Source organism: Macrosteles quadrilineatus, unplaced genomic scaffold (assembly GCF_028750875.1).
Source record: "Macrosteles quadrilineatus isolate MER2022 unplaced genomic scaffold, UCM_ALF_1.0 Scaffold_3__2_contigs__length_128488019, whole genome shotgun sequence".
NCBI lineage: Eukaryota > Metazoa > Arthropoda > Insecta > Hemiptera > Cicadellidae > Macrosteles > Macrosteles quadrilineatus.
In genome coordinates, this window is record NW_026542596.1 from 20299442 (window position 1) to 20318582 (window position 19141).

The following is a 19141-nucleotide window of genomic DNA, read 5'->3' on the forward strand; positions in this document are numbered from 1 at the left end:
GGGATTAAAATTTAATAAAAAAGATGGACAACTACCAGCTGTTAGAGGCCGCAAAAGACGTGCCTCACTTCAGAGGGGTGTACCTAAAAAACGAGCTAAAAAATCTAACACCAAGAGTAAAAGAGTGCGGAAGTTAATTTAGATAGTTCATCTGGCACACATTGGACAGCTTATCGTAAAAATAAAGATATTGTAATTTATTTTGACCCATTTGGAATCCAACCTCCAAAAGAAGTAATTAAATATTTTGAGGGATATAAAATATTCTATACAACCGATCAAATACAAGATTTAAATAGTTCTATTTGTGGAATTTTATGTTTATCATTCATAAAAAATATTTCTTTATAAAAATGGATTCATTTACCATAACATTTTCGGGTACAGAGCCAGAGCTAAAGTCAGTGTTCTTTCCTCCCATAGAATTAAATGATGATTATGTAATTGGATTAGTAGATTTTCAAAGTTATAATTCTATATTTAATGTTAAAAAACCTCTAAATACTTTAACATATTACAAAGTAGAGAAAATGACATTACCAAAAGGAGAGATCTCTGTCGATGATTTAAACCAGTTATTAAATGGTAAACTTAAAGTTATAGTAGATAAAAATGGAGAAGCATTAATTAATACTAAATCCAAACTTTTATTCAAAGGGCTTATTCCAAAATTAAATAAACTTAAAGGCAACAAATTAACTATTGGAGAAGGTGATGATGTTTTCTATTATGATCACAATGCTCCAGTTACAATAGAAATTTCTGAAGGAACATATGAGGTGGTTGAGCTTGCAAAGGAAATTCAAAAGCAAATCCCAGACTTTTTCCTTACAGCTAATAATAAAACTATGAAAGCTACACTACTTTCTAGCCATGTGTTTGATTTTACAAAACCATGTTTAGGGTCTGTTTTATTGGGATTTAAAGGTGTTTCTACTCCTGGTGTTCAGTTTGAATCTACAAATAAAATAAACATTAATAATGTAAATGTGATTAGAGTAAAATGTAATATTGCAAACGGGTCCTATTTAAACGGAAACAAATCACACACCATACATAGCTTTTATCCAGAAGCTCCTCCTGGCTACAAAATTATCGAAGTTCCAAGAAATATTATATATTTTCCTGTAAATAAGAGAAGTTTAGATGTTGTCAGTATTACATTTGCCGATCAACACGACAAGGCAATTGACTTTAACGGAGAAGAAACTACAATTACTTGTCATATAAAAAAGATATGAGAATTTATAAGAATTTATCTATAAGTGTACAAAATGCTAGGTTCCTAAAATCAATAGGACTAAAGTTAAAATTTTCTATTAATAAAAATGGAAGATTTTCTAGACGTTACAGGGAAATCCCAATTCGACGATAGTGTGGATAAAATTACAAATCACTCCTATGTTCCCCACAATACTTTAGCAATAAATAATTCTGATGAAATTCAAATATGTATTAATAATCAAGATTTGCTAACTCTCCCATGTAGGAGTTATCTGTATATTAAGGGAGAAATTGAAAATCATGATAAAGGTCATTTTATAAATAATGCATTTGCGTTCTTATTTGATGAAATTAGATACGAAGTTGCAGGTAAAGAAATAGACATTGTAAGAAACCCAGGAATTTCTAGTCTTATGAAAATATTGAGCTCTTACAATAAAACTACTAAATTGTCAAATGTGGCATTTGATTCTGACACAAATTTAAAAGATTTCCATAAAGGTGGTAAGTTTAGTACATGTTTGCCATTAGAGCTGTTAATGGGTGTATTTGAGGATTTTAATAAGGTATTAGTAAATGTCAAACAAGAATTGGTGTTGAAAAGATCCAAAAATGATTTGAATTGTATATTAACAACTGCTAGTGCTCCAGCCAGTGGCACTGCTGATATGATTCCCAAAATTACACTTAACTCAATTCAATGGGTGATGCCACATGTGACACCATCAGATGGGGAGAAGTTACAATTACAAAAGATGTTATTGCAAAATAAAAATTTGCAAATTGCATTTAGAAGTTTAGAGTTGCATGAACTTCCATCATATCCCAATACTACAAGACATACATGGTCAGTAAAGACATCTTCAAGTTTGGAGAAGCCTAGGTATATTATATTTGGTTTTCAAACAGCAAGGGATAATAGTGCACGAAAAAGAACTGATGAATTTGATCACTGTAAGTTAAAAAATCTCAAAGTATTTCTAAACTCTGAATATTATCCTTATAGTGATTTAAATCTCGATTTTGAAAATGGAGATGTCTCTAAAGCTTATGAGATGTTTATGAGGTTTAGAGAGACTTACTACAATACTATCCCAGATCCTATGATTAGTAGGGCTGAGTTTATGAAGAAATATCCACTAATTGTAATAGATTGTTCTAGACAGAACGAAACAGTGAAGGAAGGAATTGTTGATATTAAATTAGAGATTGAAACTGCAGAAAATGTACCAGCAAATACATCTGCATATTGTTTGATAATACATGATAAAGTGTTTGAGTACAATCCTTTGTCAAATGAGATAAATAAAATTTAAATAAAAGATGAAAAACATTCAACAAGAATTGGTTGACTCTGCAAATCAAATACGAGAGAAATATAGAGCTTTAAAACGTGGCAAATTTCTAGAGGCTGAAGAGAGGTTCCAAACATTCCAACCTTTAATAGAGCCATTACAAGAATTAAAAAAAAATCGCCAAAACAGAGAGGCCTCGAATGGAGATACTCCCAATGACTCCATCTAGAATATCAATGATACCAAGATTACAACAATCCACCCCACAGAAATTAGATTTTGGTCTTTTAGCATCAGACTATTTAGGAAATTACCTCAGTAAAAGTAGTATGACAGACACTACATATGGTATTAGACGAGAAGCAAATAAATTTTTTATTGGAAATGAGGAAGTTGATATTGCCAATGATGATGTTACAGTTGCAAATAAAACTTACAAGGGGACAAAAGGCTTGTGGCAGTTGTTAACTTTAAAAGAACCTGAGGATTATACTCCGGCTGATTTGCAAAATTATAAAGAAATTTTGGAAGCTACAAATGGGCATTTAAAGAGTTACAAAGATGGTGCACCAATTTCAAGTAATAGACATACTAAATATCTTAATATAATTAAACCTCTATTTAAATCTGTTGGTGAAGGTTTGAGACAAGTGACTGGTAATAAAATAGACTATATTTATTGGGATGATCCTAATGAGCTTGTAGATAGGTTAAGACTTCTTTGGCTAAGTCGCCAAGCCGGTAACTCAGGAGTGGTTAATGAAATAGATTCCATTATTGAGGAATTGAGAGAAAGTGGTATTATTTATTAAATAAAAATATGTTTATAGATAAATTTTATCGTTTATATAATCCATATAATAAGCCTGCAGAACCCAGGGCTAGTCATGAACCTACTTTAAATTTACAAGACGATAGTTGGAATGGTTTAAACCGTAAAATTGGTAATGTTAAAGATGGGGAGATTGTAGATGATGTATCAACTTTGGGACAGACATTAACTAGAAAAGGTGATGTCTTTTTACAAGGTAAAACTAAATATGAGTTTTTAGAATCTAAGAATAAAAATTGGAATGCTAAAAAACAGAAAATTACTAATGTGAAAAAAGGTGAAAGTTTAGATGATGTGCCCACTTTACAACAGACTTTAATACGTAAAGACGGTGGTACATTTGTACAAGACAGTAATAATTATGAATTTTTAGAATCAGAGAATGGTGTTTGGAATGCTAAGAAACGGAAAATTACTAATGTGGAAAAGGGTGAAAGTTTAAATGATGTGCCCACTTTACAACAGACTTTAATACGAAAAGAAGATGGTAAATTTGTACAAGACGATAATAATTATGAATTTTTAGAATCTGAGAATGGTGTTTGGAATGCTAAGAAACAGAAACTTAGCAATTTGATGGAAGGTACAGATAGTAAAGATGCTGTGAATGTTTCACAAGTTCCAAAAATGGAAGCAGGCTATTGGGATTTTAATAATAAAAGGTTAGTACGTGTAAAACCCGCCGTTGATGACACTGACTGTGTTACAAAAGAACAGACTATAACTTTTGATAAAAAAGAAAAATGTTGGGATGCCAAAAAACAATTTATAAGGAATCTGCCAAAGGGGGAATATTTAGATGATATTTGTTTAATGTCACAAGCTATGTATTATGATGGATCAAAATTTGTATATGCAGGAAGAAAATTTAATTTGATGGAATACAATCCTGATTTATTAGTTGCCGACCCTACATCTTTGAGTGGATTTAAGTATATAGATAATAGACCTTATATACCAGAAAACTATGTATTTAAAAGAATGGAAGATAATCTATTGATTGGGGCTAATGGTAATATATTTACAGTACAAGGAAAGAGTGATGTTATAAAAAATGAATGAAATTGCATACGAACTTCATAAGCCTGCAAGAAAGAATTTCATTAGAAGATCTTTTAAAGTATTAGGTATAAACGAAACCTTACAAATAGATTTAATTGATATGCAAAACTATGCTAGAGAAAATTCTGGCAATAAATATATTTTAACTTTAATAGATACATTTTCTAAAAAAGCTTATGCTGCTCCGCTAAAGAATAAGACAGGGTTGGTGGTTACAGAAGCCATTAAAACCATTCTACCAAAGGGGGTTAAAAACATTCAATCTGACAATGGAAAAGAATTTTTTAATCAATATTTTAGCAAACTAATGAAAAACTTAAATATTAATCACTATCACACATTTTCTACAACTAAGGCTGCAATTGTGGAGAGGTTTCAGAGAACTTTAAAGAATTGGTTATATAGGGAATTTAGTGCTCAGGGGAGTTATAAATGGTTGGATTTACTTCCAAAGTTAATTCGAAAATATAATAATAAGGTGCATAGATCTATAGGAATGAAGCCTAACCAAGTGAATATTAAGAATAGTAAATATGTGCATGAGAGGTTGACTTCTAAAGTAGTGCAAGTTAAGAAGCCAAGATATAAGGTGGGTGATAGCGTGAGAATTTCCAAGTATAAACATGTTTTTAGTAAAGGTTATACCCCAAATTGGACAGGTGAGCTATTTACAATAGCAGAAGTTAAGAATACAAAGCCTGTGACTTATATCTTGAAAGATGAAAATGGCAATATAATCAGGGGAGGCTTCTATACAGAGGAGTTGTTAAAGACCAAATATAAAGACATGTATTTAATAGAAAAGGTAATTAGAAAGAAGGGTGATTTATTGTATGTCAAATGGCTTGGGTTCCCAAGTAGTCAGAATTCATGGATTTCCACTAAGGATGTCCAAGGGAGCGCGCCGTGAGCGGGGAGCACGTGCAAACCTCGCACTGTCAAGTTGATGATTTTGAGAATATACTTGTGAATGCATGTGGATTTGAAATAGTAATGAAGTTATACAATGGTATTGAACATTTATATTGGGGTGTACAGGCGAAGATCAGGATTTTTGGATTTGGTGGCTAAAAAATGATCCCCATGTTATTCTTATGGGGAAAAACGCCCCAAGTGACGTCATATTCTTCTATTGTCACTACTCTACATTTACACTTGTAAGGGTCAATAAATATAAGAAATAGCTTTTTAGCTTAATATCAAATATATTTATGGGGAATAAGTAAGGAATAAGGTTTGACAATTATATAGGGATATTTAGGCAAAGATCAGGATTTTTGGTTTTGGTGGCCAAAAAATGATCCCCATGTTATTCTTATGGGGAAAACGTGCCTAAAGTGATGTCTCTTTGCTAGTTTGCCACTACTACCAAGCCCTTTCTTTAGACAACTCTACCGTTATTCTACGCCCAGCCGTTCTCTCAAATTAGCTGTCACAAAGAAAAACAGTTTCAAATTAATATATAGATTTGTTGTAAAGTTTCTTTCTTTTGTCTAAACATTCAGATGGCATTGGTTTTTTGTATTTTTTTTAAATGTTTAACAGCATGTGATGTGCAACAATGATCCAATTTACTAGATGTAGTAAGAAGCAGCAAGAATGAAAATGCTTGTCCTTTTATTGAAACATAAAAGGACAACATAAAAGGAAATATTATCTGGAAGTATTAAATAAACGATCATTTGATGAACATTTCAAATTGCAGAAAGTGTATTAATCTTTCATAGTGTCAACACCTAATTTATTGAAATAATTTAGAAATATGTAAACTAGCAAACATTTTGGGTGGCAAGTTTAAACTGCCCAAAAAGACAAAAACAAATAAAGGATATGAATAACCATTTTATATACAGGGTGTCCCTCGAGAGGTGTCTCAAATCGATTACTGGAAAACGGCTTAACGTACAAGGATGAAATAAAATTATTTCCAACTAAATCGACCCCAAGGAATAACGTAAAAATATTTTTAACTTTTTTCAAATACAGGGTGTGCCAAAAACTGAGGGTCACTAGTTCGAATCTCGGAATTTTCAAATGTAAACATATGTCATGTTATACATCATTTTAAAGGTATTTGATAGACAAACATTTTGGCGAAAACCAAAATTAGTTATCTTTTTCCGTTTCAAAATGGCGGCAGTTTTTTTGAAAGAAATCTATATTTTTTTAATACTCTGTATTTCCTATACCAATGCATTTAGCACTTCTCCGGTTGCATTTTCTTACTCGTTATGAAATTAGCTTTACTGTGATATGCAACAAGTAACGGTTTTTTGAAATAATAAAAATTCCAAAAAAATTTATTTTTGAAAATTTACAAATGCTCATTGTTCAAAATTTTCAAATAGCAACATATGTCAAGTGGCACATCATTTTATAGGTTTTTCAATTCCTAACAACTTTGTAATTTACACTTACTTTGTATCTCTTTTAGTTTTTGTGTAAATAACAAAAAACCTAATTTTCCTATATCAAATGCATGTTATTTGGGTTTGACACTAAAGGCTTCATTTCATTTAGTGTTGAACCATGTCAAACCCAAATAACATGCATTTGATATAGGAAAATTAGGTTTTTTGTTATTTACACAAAAACTAAAAGAGATACGAAGTAAGTGTAAATTACAAAGTTGTTAGGAATTGAAAAACCTATAAAATGATGTGCCACTTGACATATGTTGCTATTTGAAAATTTTGAACAATGAGCATTTGCAAATTTTCAAAAATAAATTTTTTTGGAATTTTTATTATTTCAAAAAACCGTTACTTGTTGCATATCACAGTAAAGCTAATTTCATAACGAGTAAGAATATGCAACCGGAGAAGTGCTAAATGCATTGGTATAGGAAATACAGAGTATTAAAAAAATATAGATTTCTTTCAAAAAAACTGCCGCCATTTTGAAACGGAATAAGATAATTAATTTCTGTTTTCACCAAAATGTTTGTCTATTTAATACCTTTAAAATGATGTATAACATGACACATGTTTACATTTGAAAATTCCGAGATTCGAACAAGTGACCCTCAGTTTTTGGCACACCCTGTATTTGAAAAAAGTTAAAAATATTTTTACGTTTTTCCTCGGGGTTGATTTAGTAGGAAATAATTTTATTTCATCCTTGTACGTTAAGCCGTTATCCCGTAATCAATTTGAGACACCTCTCGTGGGACACCCTGTATATACAGTATAGAAGTTTAGAAAAACCTTTGCCCAACGTTTCTTAAAATGTTACTTTAAACTCATCCCTAGAAACTCAACGACAGAAGGAAGCTAATACACGCTTGAGAGCGCCAGTTTGAGGCACATGACTACTCAAAGCATTGTTCCTTTGCCACTCGCCCTACCAGAAGTAACGGACTATTATTGAAGCTGCCGTCAATGTTTTTAGTGGGGACGTTTGATGTGGTAAATTGTAGGGTCTTTAAAAGTAGTTGATGTAAATTTGTATCAAATGTAACATTGCAGTAAACACAAGAAAGACTTAATTTTGAAAAGATCTGGTGATAAATAAAAATTAAATATTATTTCTTTATGAATGTAGGCAACAAATGCATTTGGTCACCACCTCGAGCTTTCAAGTATTGTTAGGACAGTTAAAAACTAATACACAATTAAATGTTCTTAAAAACATTTTGTATTTTGACTATTAAAATATATTTTGCATTTTTTTCTTGGCTTATCGTTATGCATATATTTACTGTTTCCTTTCATATAACATTTATAAAATCTATTTCACAGTAATGACATGATTAAACAACAATTTGTTGGGACATGACACAATCAAATAGCCAAATGCAGCATGTGCTTTGCTTTACACACTATATTCAGTGTCTCTGTAGGCTAGTGTAAGAATAGAATTAATCAGATGCCGAAGGGGAGAAGGCCGAAGAGAAACAAACAATAACCATCAGAATCATGTGATTCATTCTAAATGAACAGTGTAAAAGTTATCTGCATCATAAATCAATACAACATAGAAATACTAGATTCCCTTCCCCCTTAAAGTATATATTTTTCAATGTATAAATTGTATCTGAAATAATAAATTAATAAACCATTAACTTTATTGAGAGCAAAGTTTTCTTTAGCTATATATAATTTTTGATACACCAAGTTAGCCATGTCATGATAATTACAGTTTTTAAACAAAATTGTTGACAAATTGTGAAATACTGAATTCATAATTAAAATTGAAAACTCGCACAATTCTATTAAACATCCAATCAACGTTTTCCCAACTTCTTTTGTAAAAACAGTTATTGAAATAATTGGAGCAAACGAAATACGTGACTCTATCCGGACATAATTGCACAATTTATCTGTCAAGTTGACCCTCTGAGTTCACACGGTTTTCCCATTAGTTTTGAAAATTGTTTTTACCTACGTGATTGATTTGATAAACTGCATCCGTTTTAGTTACACATAAAGAAATTAAAACGAAAAATGTATTATAATGTATCAAACAAGTGTTTTAAAGAGATATTGATCGTGTTTGAATGATTTTTGAATACTTAAGGTAATAAATGATATTAGTTAGTTATAAAATAGTGACAACCGTGTTGAAAAATAAAGGATTGTTAATACCATCATTTTAATTCATATAACATATTTTTATTTTTTCAAAGCGATTCCAGAAAAAAGATTGTGACAGAAATCGGATGTAAAATTATCATATTAGTTTAAAAAGAGCAATCGTTATTGAATTAATAACATTTTAGTTTGCAGAGTATTGCTGTGTCACTTTGTATGACCTTTAGGTCATGTGTAATTTGAAATGACAATAACACTTAATTAAAAAAGTATAATTATTTCTAGATATACCAGTTGACCATTCTTGTGAAGGCCTCGTGGGCTTTTCAGAACTCAATATAACTTTTAATTGCCTCTTAAACTTGTGAGAGAAACGACATTATACTTCCCGGTATGAAGTATAAATGCATTATTGATGCTACATTTTTACTCGATAAACAATTTGAGAAAAAAACCACGTAAACCTCACCAACGAAAAAAAATCTTTAGATTTATTTTGATTTTCTCGATTTGTCAGATTTATTGATATCTCCTATATAATATAATAAAAGAATTGTAGGAATTAACACACTTAGTATGTTTAATAAGTGTAAGAGATACGACTTGCCAAGGCATGAATTAAATAATCAAACAGAGTAGGCATAGCACATTGTAAAAGATTATTGGGAGTAAGTAATAATACAGCCAATAGTGGAGCGATTTTGGAAGCTGGCAGGTTATTAACGTCATTTAAAGCTAAAGAAAGAGCGATAATATATTTTGTAAGAATAAAGACATCATTAGATAAGAAATTACAAAGAGCTTGTTTAAAAGTTAATGAAAATCATAGAAACAACAGTTCATGGTCAGGCGAAATAAAGCAGTTGTTAGAAAATATTAATTTAATTGAGATCTGGCAAAGTGATACTCTTAGCTTAAAAAATATTAAATAAATTAAAGATGTTTTAAAGAATGCATGTTACTTTTATTTGTGGACTGAGGCGATGACAAAGAAAAGTTTAGAAGTTATAAGGATGATTGGAGTGCCAAGGTTAGGAGCAAAGTATGTTTGTTTACTTAAACCAAATCAGAGGTCACTGATAGCGAGATATAGATTAGGAACCTGGCTGTGGATGTGCAGGAAAGATGAGACAGGAAATAGAATATGCGTACTGTGTGGGGAAATAGAGAATGGATGGCATGCATTTATTGAATGTAGGTACAATGGAATGGGCAAATCTGGAATGGACAGTATGTTTATGGAAAATAATATGTCGACATTGTGTGAGTTTGCGGATCATTTGAAAATATTTTTTGATATATTAGAAAATGAATGGAAAATAAGGTCCGCAGGCAACATATAGCTGCCCTCCCCCACTCTTGACTCAAATCCCCATTAAATGTATGGTTTAAAGATTCAATGCGGATCTCTTTCTTTTAATGTTTTTTGAATATAATTAATTTTTAATGTTGGCTCAGCTATCAGTTTAAATATTTATTGTTCTTCTACTGGTATTTTATGTTTATACAGTATTTATTTATAAGATATTTATTGGTTATTTATTGAATTATTTATTGCATGTTAATATTTATATGATTATTTATTTGCCTAGTTATTAGTAAAACTTATTTACCAACCTTGGTTATTTTGCATGTAATTGAATTTTTGTAAATGTATTTTTTTATGTACCCCTTGAGGGAAATCAATAAATGATGATGATGATGATGATGAATATAATAAAAGAATTGTAGGAATTAACACACTTAGTATGTTTAATAAGTGTAAGAGATACGACTTGCCAAGGCATGAATTAAATAATCATTTACTATGTGCACGCTTTGACGGTTTTCTAACATTTTATTCATGCTTTTCGAGTTCAAACGAAATGAAAATGTAAACGGTGTTCATTCCAACGCACGCATTACGTTTTTATTCAACGTAATTTTGCAGACAGAAAGTACAGGAACAAGATAGAACGGTGCAAATGAATTTTAATAATTCATCGTCCAATGTTGCCAACCTCACCGGGAGTTTGTTAGGTTCGTAACACTTCCTCTCAAATATTGCTCTGAATTAACTTCATATTTATTTGAATATGCACATTTGATTTGAAATAATTCCTTCCAATTATTGTTGATTTAATTGTTGTCATACAACAACAATAGAAGCTTTTGAATATTTTTTTTATTCAATCGTAAGCTCATGTACATCTTTAACCATCATATAGTTGTTTGTATTTAAAAACATTTCTTACATACTATACGTCATGTAGTGAGAATCTTTTAAGTAGATTGTTGACTATACATGGGTTATTACAGTGTTGTTGGGGGTTACAGTGCTGTTTACAAACAGTGTTTATAAGCAACACTTAACCTCGTGCTTAACTTGTGTTTTCCATAAAGCACATAAAATATCATGCGGACATAAGTCACCTGAAAGGATCTATTGAAAAAATATGTAGTGGGATTACACACAATACATATTGTATTTTTTGACTCAAATTCAATCTGAAAATACATACAAACTCTTAAAACAGACGCTTCTTAAGTTTCATGTACACTTTGCATAATATAATAAACACAATTTAAATATTCTATGTAACACATAACTGAAATCATTACAAAGTTTTCAGAATAATATCCACGATGAAATAACTACATAAAAAAAATTATAATTATCACAAAAATTCAATATAAAATTACTTGTAATTTTTAATACTAGTTCTAGTTCTAGTAAGTATTTTAAAGTGAAAAGTGTGAAACTATTACTACAAAATGAAACAAAAACAAAAAATCGTATTGCCATTCTTTCAGTGATTAATTTATACAATACACTTTTTATCTCCGGATGAAATCTGCTAATGAAACATCATTAAATAGTTTTAATTAAAGCACTTTTCTTACCACTTTAGATCAATCCTCTGAATGAAAACTTTCTTAATTCGTCTTTCCATTATATCAAACAACGGTCATTATTATTTATAGCACATTACAGCAAAATGATAATTTTTTACGAGTATGTTTGAAAGTGAATAATGGCAAATATCATTTAGATGACATTATTATTATTTGCTTGTTTGTGAACATCCTTCATTATGGTGCGAGAGAGACAGGCTATATTTCCAGCATATGTATAAATATAAAAATATAATTCAGTGGTTTGGACTGATGTACCTAAATAGCATTTGTGAGGCTTTTTTTCTTTTTAAATACCAACGTCATAGACATCCATAAGAATGTGGAAGACAAAATATTGTTTTAATATTAGTTTTAAGTACCTTTATATGTCAACGCTTGTGGAATTGTTCAATGTATAATCTAAAAAAATGTTTTTAAGAACGTGGTCCAAACCTATATGATTTTTTTGGTAGTGCTTCAAATGCATACCTGTCCCTCTTGAAGTCCAAAACGCTAAGCACTTGGCTAGCAACCCCTTGAATTTGTGTTGTCATATTTTTCCACGAAATCAAGACATGTTTATCTCACGATTTTTAATTACATTTGATCACTTGGAATAAAATATACCTTTCTCGATTTATTGAATCATGAATAAATATTCTTTCAGTATTAAACAGTTTTCTACCCCAAAAGTGTTTGAAAATAACTTTTTTATTTAAATTTCAAGTTTACATCTCAGTATATGACCCTTAGACTTAAAACTTTTCACTAAATAGTTTCCAGCGATATGCCTCTTAGATCACGACGTACAGTTACCTGGGAATCTTCATTTAACACAGAGGTACTAGCTGCGTAGCTGTATGTACGTAGTGATTATCCTATTCACGGGACCGATTTAACCTTAAGTAGTATTTACATGTACATTTAATATTACTTTTAACATGTACATTGCCAGAAGAGTGCTAAAGTAATTGCTGTAACATAATTAAGTTGTTTTAAATAATATTTCTAATCAATAATAAGGCATATTTTTGGTTGCAGAAATCTGGTGTCGTGATTCTGGTGGTGTTGATACTGTTTATACAATGCGGTGCTGTTAATCCAGGTAAGTAAACAATTTTGAAGATTATAAAATAAAATACCCTCACCACGTGAAACCTGCAGACTATGTGAATAAACATTTTACCTAATTGAAATTTCACTCAAATGATCCCCTAAAATTTACAGAATTATTATGGTCCGAAAATGGCCCAAATAATATTGATAATAGTAGTTTACGCGACGATTGCGTCAAGTTAGTCTTTACGACACGAGTAGAAAATTTAAGGCCCGAGCCTTCGCGAGTGCCTTAAAAACTTCTACGAGTGTCGTAAAGACTATTAACGCGAGTTGCGTACACTACTTTACCTACGACCGTTTTTTAATTACTAAAATCTGGTTTTTATTACTAACAATCACTACTCATAACTTCCTAGAGAGGTTATGTTTTCGTTTATTGTCATTGTCACTGAAAGTGATGCAACGACTTATTGTTTAATCAGCTGATTTCATGTAATTACGTGTTTGTAAAACTTTGTTAAATAATACGTTACTTTTTCAGGCAATAGGTTCTGCTAGCAGCATTCTTACCATAAATACTGTATCAGGTACAATTAGGGAAATATTGCATATATTTTTGGACAACTGAATAATATAGTGAAACAGTTAATTTACAGTTAGATCTAAGCATCGAATATATGGTCCACAACGAGTTAGGTGAAAAAGTGGTTAAGAGGTTTTCAAAATAAACCAGAGGAACATTTTCATTTATCAATTTAACCTGATTTAGTTTCGTCCATTTAATGAATTGCTGGTATGTAATTGCATATGGTGCCTTTGTTTTGATTTTGGTGGCAAAAGATTAGCACAAACAGTTTGTGCAACATCACTTTCACTAACTGATATTTTAAAATCAACCTTCATTTAACTTCCACCAACTTAGGTTAAGAATACGCGAGTATCAACAGGAACGAGCCGGATCAACAATTAAAATTGTCAACTGATCAGCTGATCAGCTGATTAGTTGACGTTCGAAGCATTACAATTGTACTTCTTTTCTCTCAATCCTTGAACCTCATTGTTCCGTTACCCGTGTTGATATGAGAAAAACTATGCTGATATGAAATGAAACTATGCTGATATGAAAGTAAACAGCTGTTAAGTGAAACTTTTCAATTCTAAGAACTGAACTGAAATGGCTACTTTAAAAAAAACTGTCGTAGGTAAAAATTATAATGTTATAACCCTTTAAATTCCAAACAAAATCGTATAACTCCCGTTTCCGGTTTAAAAATTACGGTAAAAAAATTATTGTAACCTATGCTATTTTCCCGTAAAAACCCATAAATAACAGAAAATCTGATTTGCTTGTCTTGCGTTATGTGTAAATTAAATTCAAAGTACAATCGTTTATATTTAAGATTTTCATCAAGGCATCAATAATTTTGCTGCTCTTCGTGGTTGCCTATTGACGATCAAAGCAAGTAGATCAAGTTGATCTGTATGCTGAATAGGTTTGGATTGTCCAATCTAAGTTGTGACGATGAAGTTAGAGCAGCAATGCATATGAAATGAGGCTCGAATGACGGATCTCTATTGATTTGTAATTTATACCAAGAGGATTTTGGACAGCCTAATGTTTAATTTTGAAACTTGTACAGTAAAAAGTATGTATTCCTCATACTACTTTACCTGATCACTACTAAAATTTGTTATTACTTTTCCAACTGTAAATCTCTAAGAAATATAGAGTTGTCTGAATTACTATTTATTAAACGATTACAATTTATAATAAGCGTAGTTTAAACGGACTGTATCTTTTTCAAAACAATTGGACGTGTTTGACAAAGAGCCTTTAGTAGCCTGTAGCTACTACATTTCCTAATCGAATCTGGATTTCACAATAGCTCGTGCTCGGAGCAATAAATCCCAAACTGATATGAGGATATATTTTGCCGAGAACGTTTTCCAGAGTACCTATACGCTTTTCTTGAGTTATACTCATCAAATACCCGCAGGTTACTCTCGTATTTATTGGGTAAAAGCTCATTTCGTTCAATAATCTTTATAAAATGTTGGGTAAATGCACGACGCGATTCATTACATTCACGGCTTTTTGTTGTATTAGCGAATTTCCCATTTAGGGAATAAGCTATTACCATATTTTGAAAGGCCCCCTAAAAAAAGAAATAATTTTGTATATTGAAGCGTTGTTGTATGCCTAAGTACTCACTAAAATTTATGTTTTTCAAATAGGGAATAAGTCTGACAATTTTTAGGGAATATTTTAGAGATAAATTTATCCAGGTAAATGGAAATTCGCTTAGGCTGCAGTTTTGCTGCGGTGGGGGTATCTACCTTTACTCTTTACTGCAAACATAGTAAATGTGTTTCACTATAATACGGCATAACTGTGTTGAAAAGTTTCCTTACGTCCAGAACAAAGAATACTATACCTCCTGTGCAGTCAATATATTATTTGCATATGTTAAACCGACAGTTAAAATATAAACGTAACCTTAGACATAATTGGAAAAATCTTCCTTACGTCATTTTTATTTAAATCTAGTTTTAAATACGACGTACTGTAATTAATTACGTATCTTTTATAGTACGCACAAAATTTTTATGATATAGTTTTGACCGCATTTCTATACTTTATATCAGTTAGACTGCAAGAATCAAAACTGTATACGTCAAATGTGTACAGGACAATTAAAACAAGTAAATACAACTTTGTTTAACGTGTTTCCCTGAAATATTAATTTATGATATCTCATATTTAGATATAACATGTTTATTTTCTCATTGAAACAAACAATCTGCCACGTTGTCCTTAAAATGCATAGACCTATTGAAACAATGCAAGCTATATGTATCAGTAGGCTAATGGCTTAACAGTGCGTCGCGAAACATAATTTAGTGGCTTAACGGATGAGTTTGCAGACACAGAGACAGGACGTAGGGTTATAACGTAGGGTTATTGCCTTATAGTTTACAGCTGAAATTGTCACGACAAAAATATTTCATCCACACGTAGTAAATATTGTCACACCACCAAACTTTGGTACCATAAAACCAACTCATAGTTAAATGTATGTGTAAATATGCTAATGTGTAAAAAGTGCTATGTTTGACATAAATAACGTTACCAGACAAGAAAAACATAACATTGATGTATGATATTTTTTTCTTAAATAGAAGTTTTATTTATAGGTCACAATTGGTATAAACTTCTTCTTTTGGTATAAAACTTCTTCGGTAAAATTTATAATATTTACTTATGGACAGACATTTATATTTTTGAAATGGCTAAAATACTTACTTAAGCTCATTTAAATAAAGTTCCAAAAAGTTTTACATATAGATGTTTTATTCCAGAATACGTGTCTCTTTACCTAGATCAAAAGCTCATACGTTAAAAATAACTATTTCATAAAGGTGCCTTACTAACAATAGTAATTTTGTTATCACCTTAAAGTTAAACAAGTAAAATGGACAGAACTCGAGAAATAAATATGATTTAAACTTTTTTATTTTCTACATAACCAATATGATTAATTAATCAAAGAAAATCTAATTCGTGCTTTCAACAATTTAATATGCATTCCTCATAGAACGGTGTTCTAACAAAGAATGATAATCTAAACATGATTAATACAGCTTTCCAGAGAAATAAAACCCTAAAGGGCGTTTGTTACGAGTAATGTATGAACATAGGTTGGGGAAAGAGATCTAATCTTTAAATATTGTTCTCCCAGAAGGCCATTGTTGCTTTAATTAAACCTGCTGCGTCACCTCCTGATCTTCCACGATTGCACTTGGACCTTTGTTTTATACAATTCCTTTCGAAATGTGGTTTGATATGAGTACGCATTAAATATAATAATACAGCAATAGTAAGCATCTGTTAAGTGATGTTAAATCCATACCTAAACAATACTGATATGTTTAATTTGATTATGAAAAAAATAAAACCGTTAATACAAAAAAAAAAAAAAACATTACCATAAGACAAATTAACTATACAATTTGTTGAAAGTGCTATAATATTAAAGTGGCAATCGCAACTAATACTAAATATTCTTAAAAATTGGTAATACGAGCTTTATATGTCTTCCTTATACTAATAAATTGCTATTATAAGTGTGGTTTTTTAGATATATATGTTAAATTGAATAAAATGGCAAAAAATTAGCAGTATAATATTAGGGAAAAAATCATTTTACATTTTATGTTTCAGCTTTTGAATGTTAACGATTTTTATGATTAACTATTACGTAAATGTAAAATCAGTTTTGAATGTTTTATGGATTTTTAATATTAAAATACTATGATACAAAATATTGTAAATAACTTATGCCTCAATTAATAAATTTGTGTTTTATTGTTTTCTATTAATTTGGAATGAACAAATGTTGAATCAGTACAGAATTATGATATACAGTTGTATAGCTATTAAAACATTGGACATCAACAGGATGACATAATTGGTTAAAATGGAAGCACCGAGCCCAAACTTAGACGGTCCCCAGTAGTAGTCTTTTGCCTGCAAACGCTCATTAATGATTTATATTTTCAATAGTTGCATAGCCAGTTTGAATATATTATTATGGTTTCACTTATAATAAATGTTTAAAGTGATTGAATGTATTCATAAGTTCATGCATTTATTGATTCTAATAATTAGCAATTCGGTTGAATTTATCAACGAGTGTTTGAATTTCACAAATATTTTATATAATTTTCTTTTTTATATATTACTTTAAAGATCAAATTACCTTTTTATAAAAGTATATGAGTGTTTTTAGGTTTGACTGTATCACATGAACCGATTGTGTTTCATTTAATCATGAAAGGGATGATGATTTTAACAACAAAGTACTTTTGGGAAAATAACCACTACTCTAAATGATTGCTGCAGTTTTACGATCCTCAAAAGTCACATAAATAAAGTATGGCCAAGGATTTGGGTCACCTAGGTTCTTGGCTGTTAAATCACGGATAAAGTTTTTATGTCAAAATATATAATTTCCGTTCTTGATAAGAGACTTCCCGTGTTCATAATATTTAGGATAACAAATACCTCATTGAATGCACACCATTCAACAAGCCCCATATGATTAAAATATTGAAAATTTTTTATCTCATGTCATATACCAGAGCCATATATTTCGGTTAAATAGAAACTCGTCCCTCTCGCCCACAAGTCCGAGATAAATATACACAAGACTAACACTGCAGCAGCTTTGACTCAGTTCATCAAACTAAAAAATAAACTCAAAGATCATAAATGAACCTTAAAATCTTGCGAAACAATGTACAAGTTTTAAGGAAAACCATTACAAACAAGAACAATATAGCCAAAAACAAATTTTAAATAACACTAATAATAAGAAAGATACTAAAATTACAATTACCATTCAGTGTGACAAAATAGTAATTTTTCTGTTCAAGGAAGAGTGACATTTCTTTCTTAACGAAAAAAAAGAAACTATGCTGTATTTAAACAATTGAATGCAACGATTAAACATGAATGCACCTTTAAATAAAAATACACCCGCCACAGCAAAACCTGCCGACTAAACGAATTTCCATTTGTCTGACTATGCTATAACTATTTCCCATATTAGTGCTTCTTAACACACGCAACATATTAGAAATCATTTACCTAAGAGTAAGGTATAACGTAATTTTGCATTGGGTCTCGTTTGTATGGGCTCATGAAGTTTTATAAGTTGTTTAACAAAATAGCCCCACTGCAGCAAACCTGCAGACTAAGCGAATTTCAACTTGTCTGATTACATATTTACTAAAATATTTCCATAATTAAGACATATTTATTCCCAATTTAAATAGCATTAGATTTAACGAGTGCTCAGGATTGCTGCTACGTGGAAGGTAAACAGTGTTTTTGATCATACGTCAATAGTATAGGATGAAATAAATAAATTTGCCAATTTAGATTAACATATATTCATAAACAAGTAAACTACAACAGTTTTCATTTTCCATATTAGAATAACATGGGAATTTTAATTAGTTTTTTTTTATTTTCTCCGTAACCATAAACGTAATTGTTTAACTATTCCAAAACAGTAACCTCACACACAGATCTCAAAGGTTGTTTCTACCTCTTCAAATGCAGAATGTTTTAAATATTGGTATAACTGACTAACAATATATTTACTTTAAGTTCTCTACCACTGTTTGTTGAAACTCATGATTTTAATTTACACTCACCACGATAAAAAAACAAAGGGACACTTGTTAAAGACTAA

General features: G+C 30.6%; 1 protein-coding gene across 1 annotated transcript in view; it reads left to right on the top strand.

The window, feature by feature from the left end:
* Nucleotides 1–19141, top strand: part of LOC128988649 (suppressor of lurcher protein 1) — a 516555-nt gene that overhangs the window by 107930 nt on the left and 389484 nt on the right. Inside the window, exon 3 of the mRNA XM_054410137.1 lies at nucleotides 12864–12927. Within this exon, the coding sequence (XP_054266112.1) occupies nucleotides 12864–12927 (64 nt within the window). The remainder of the gene's footprint in view (nucleotides 1–12863; nucleotides 12928–19141) is intronic.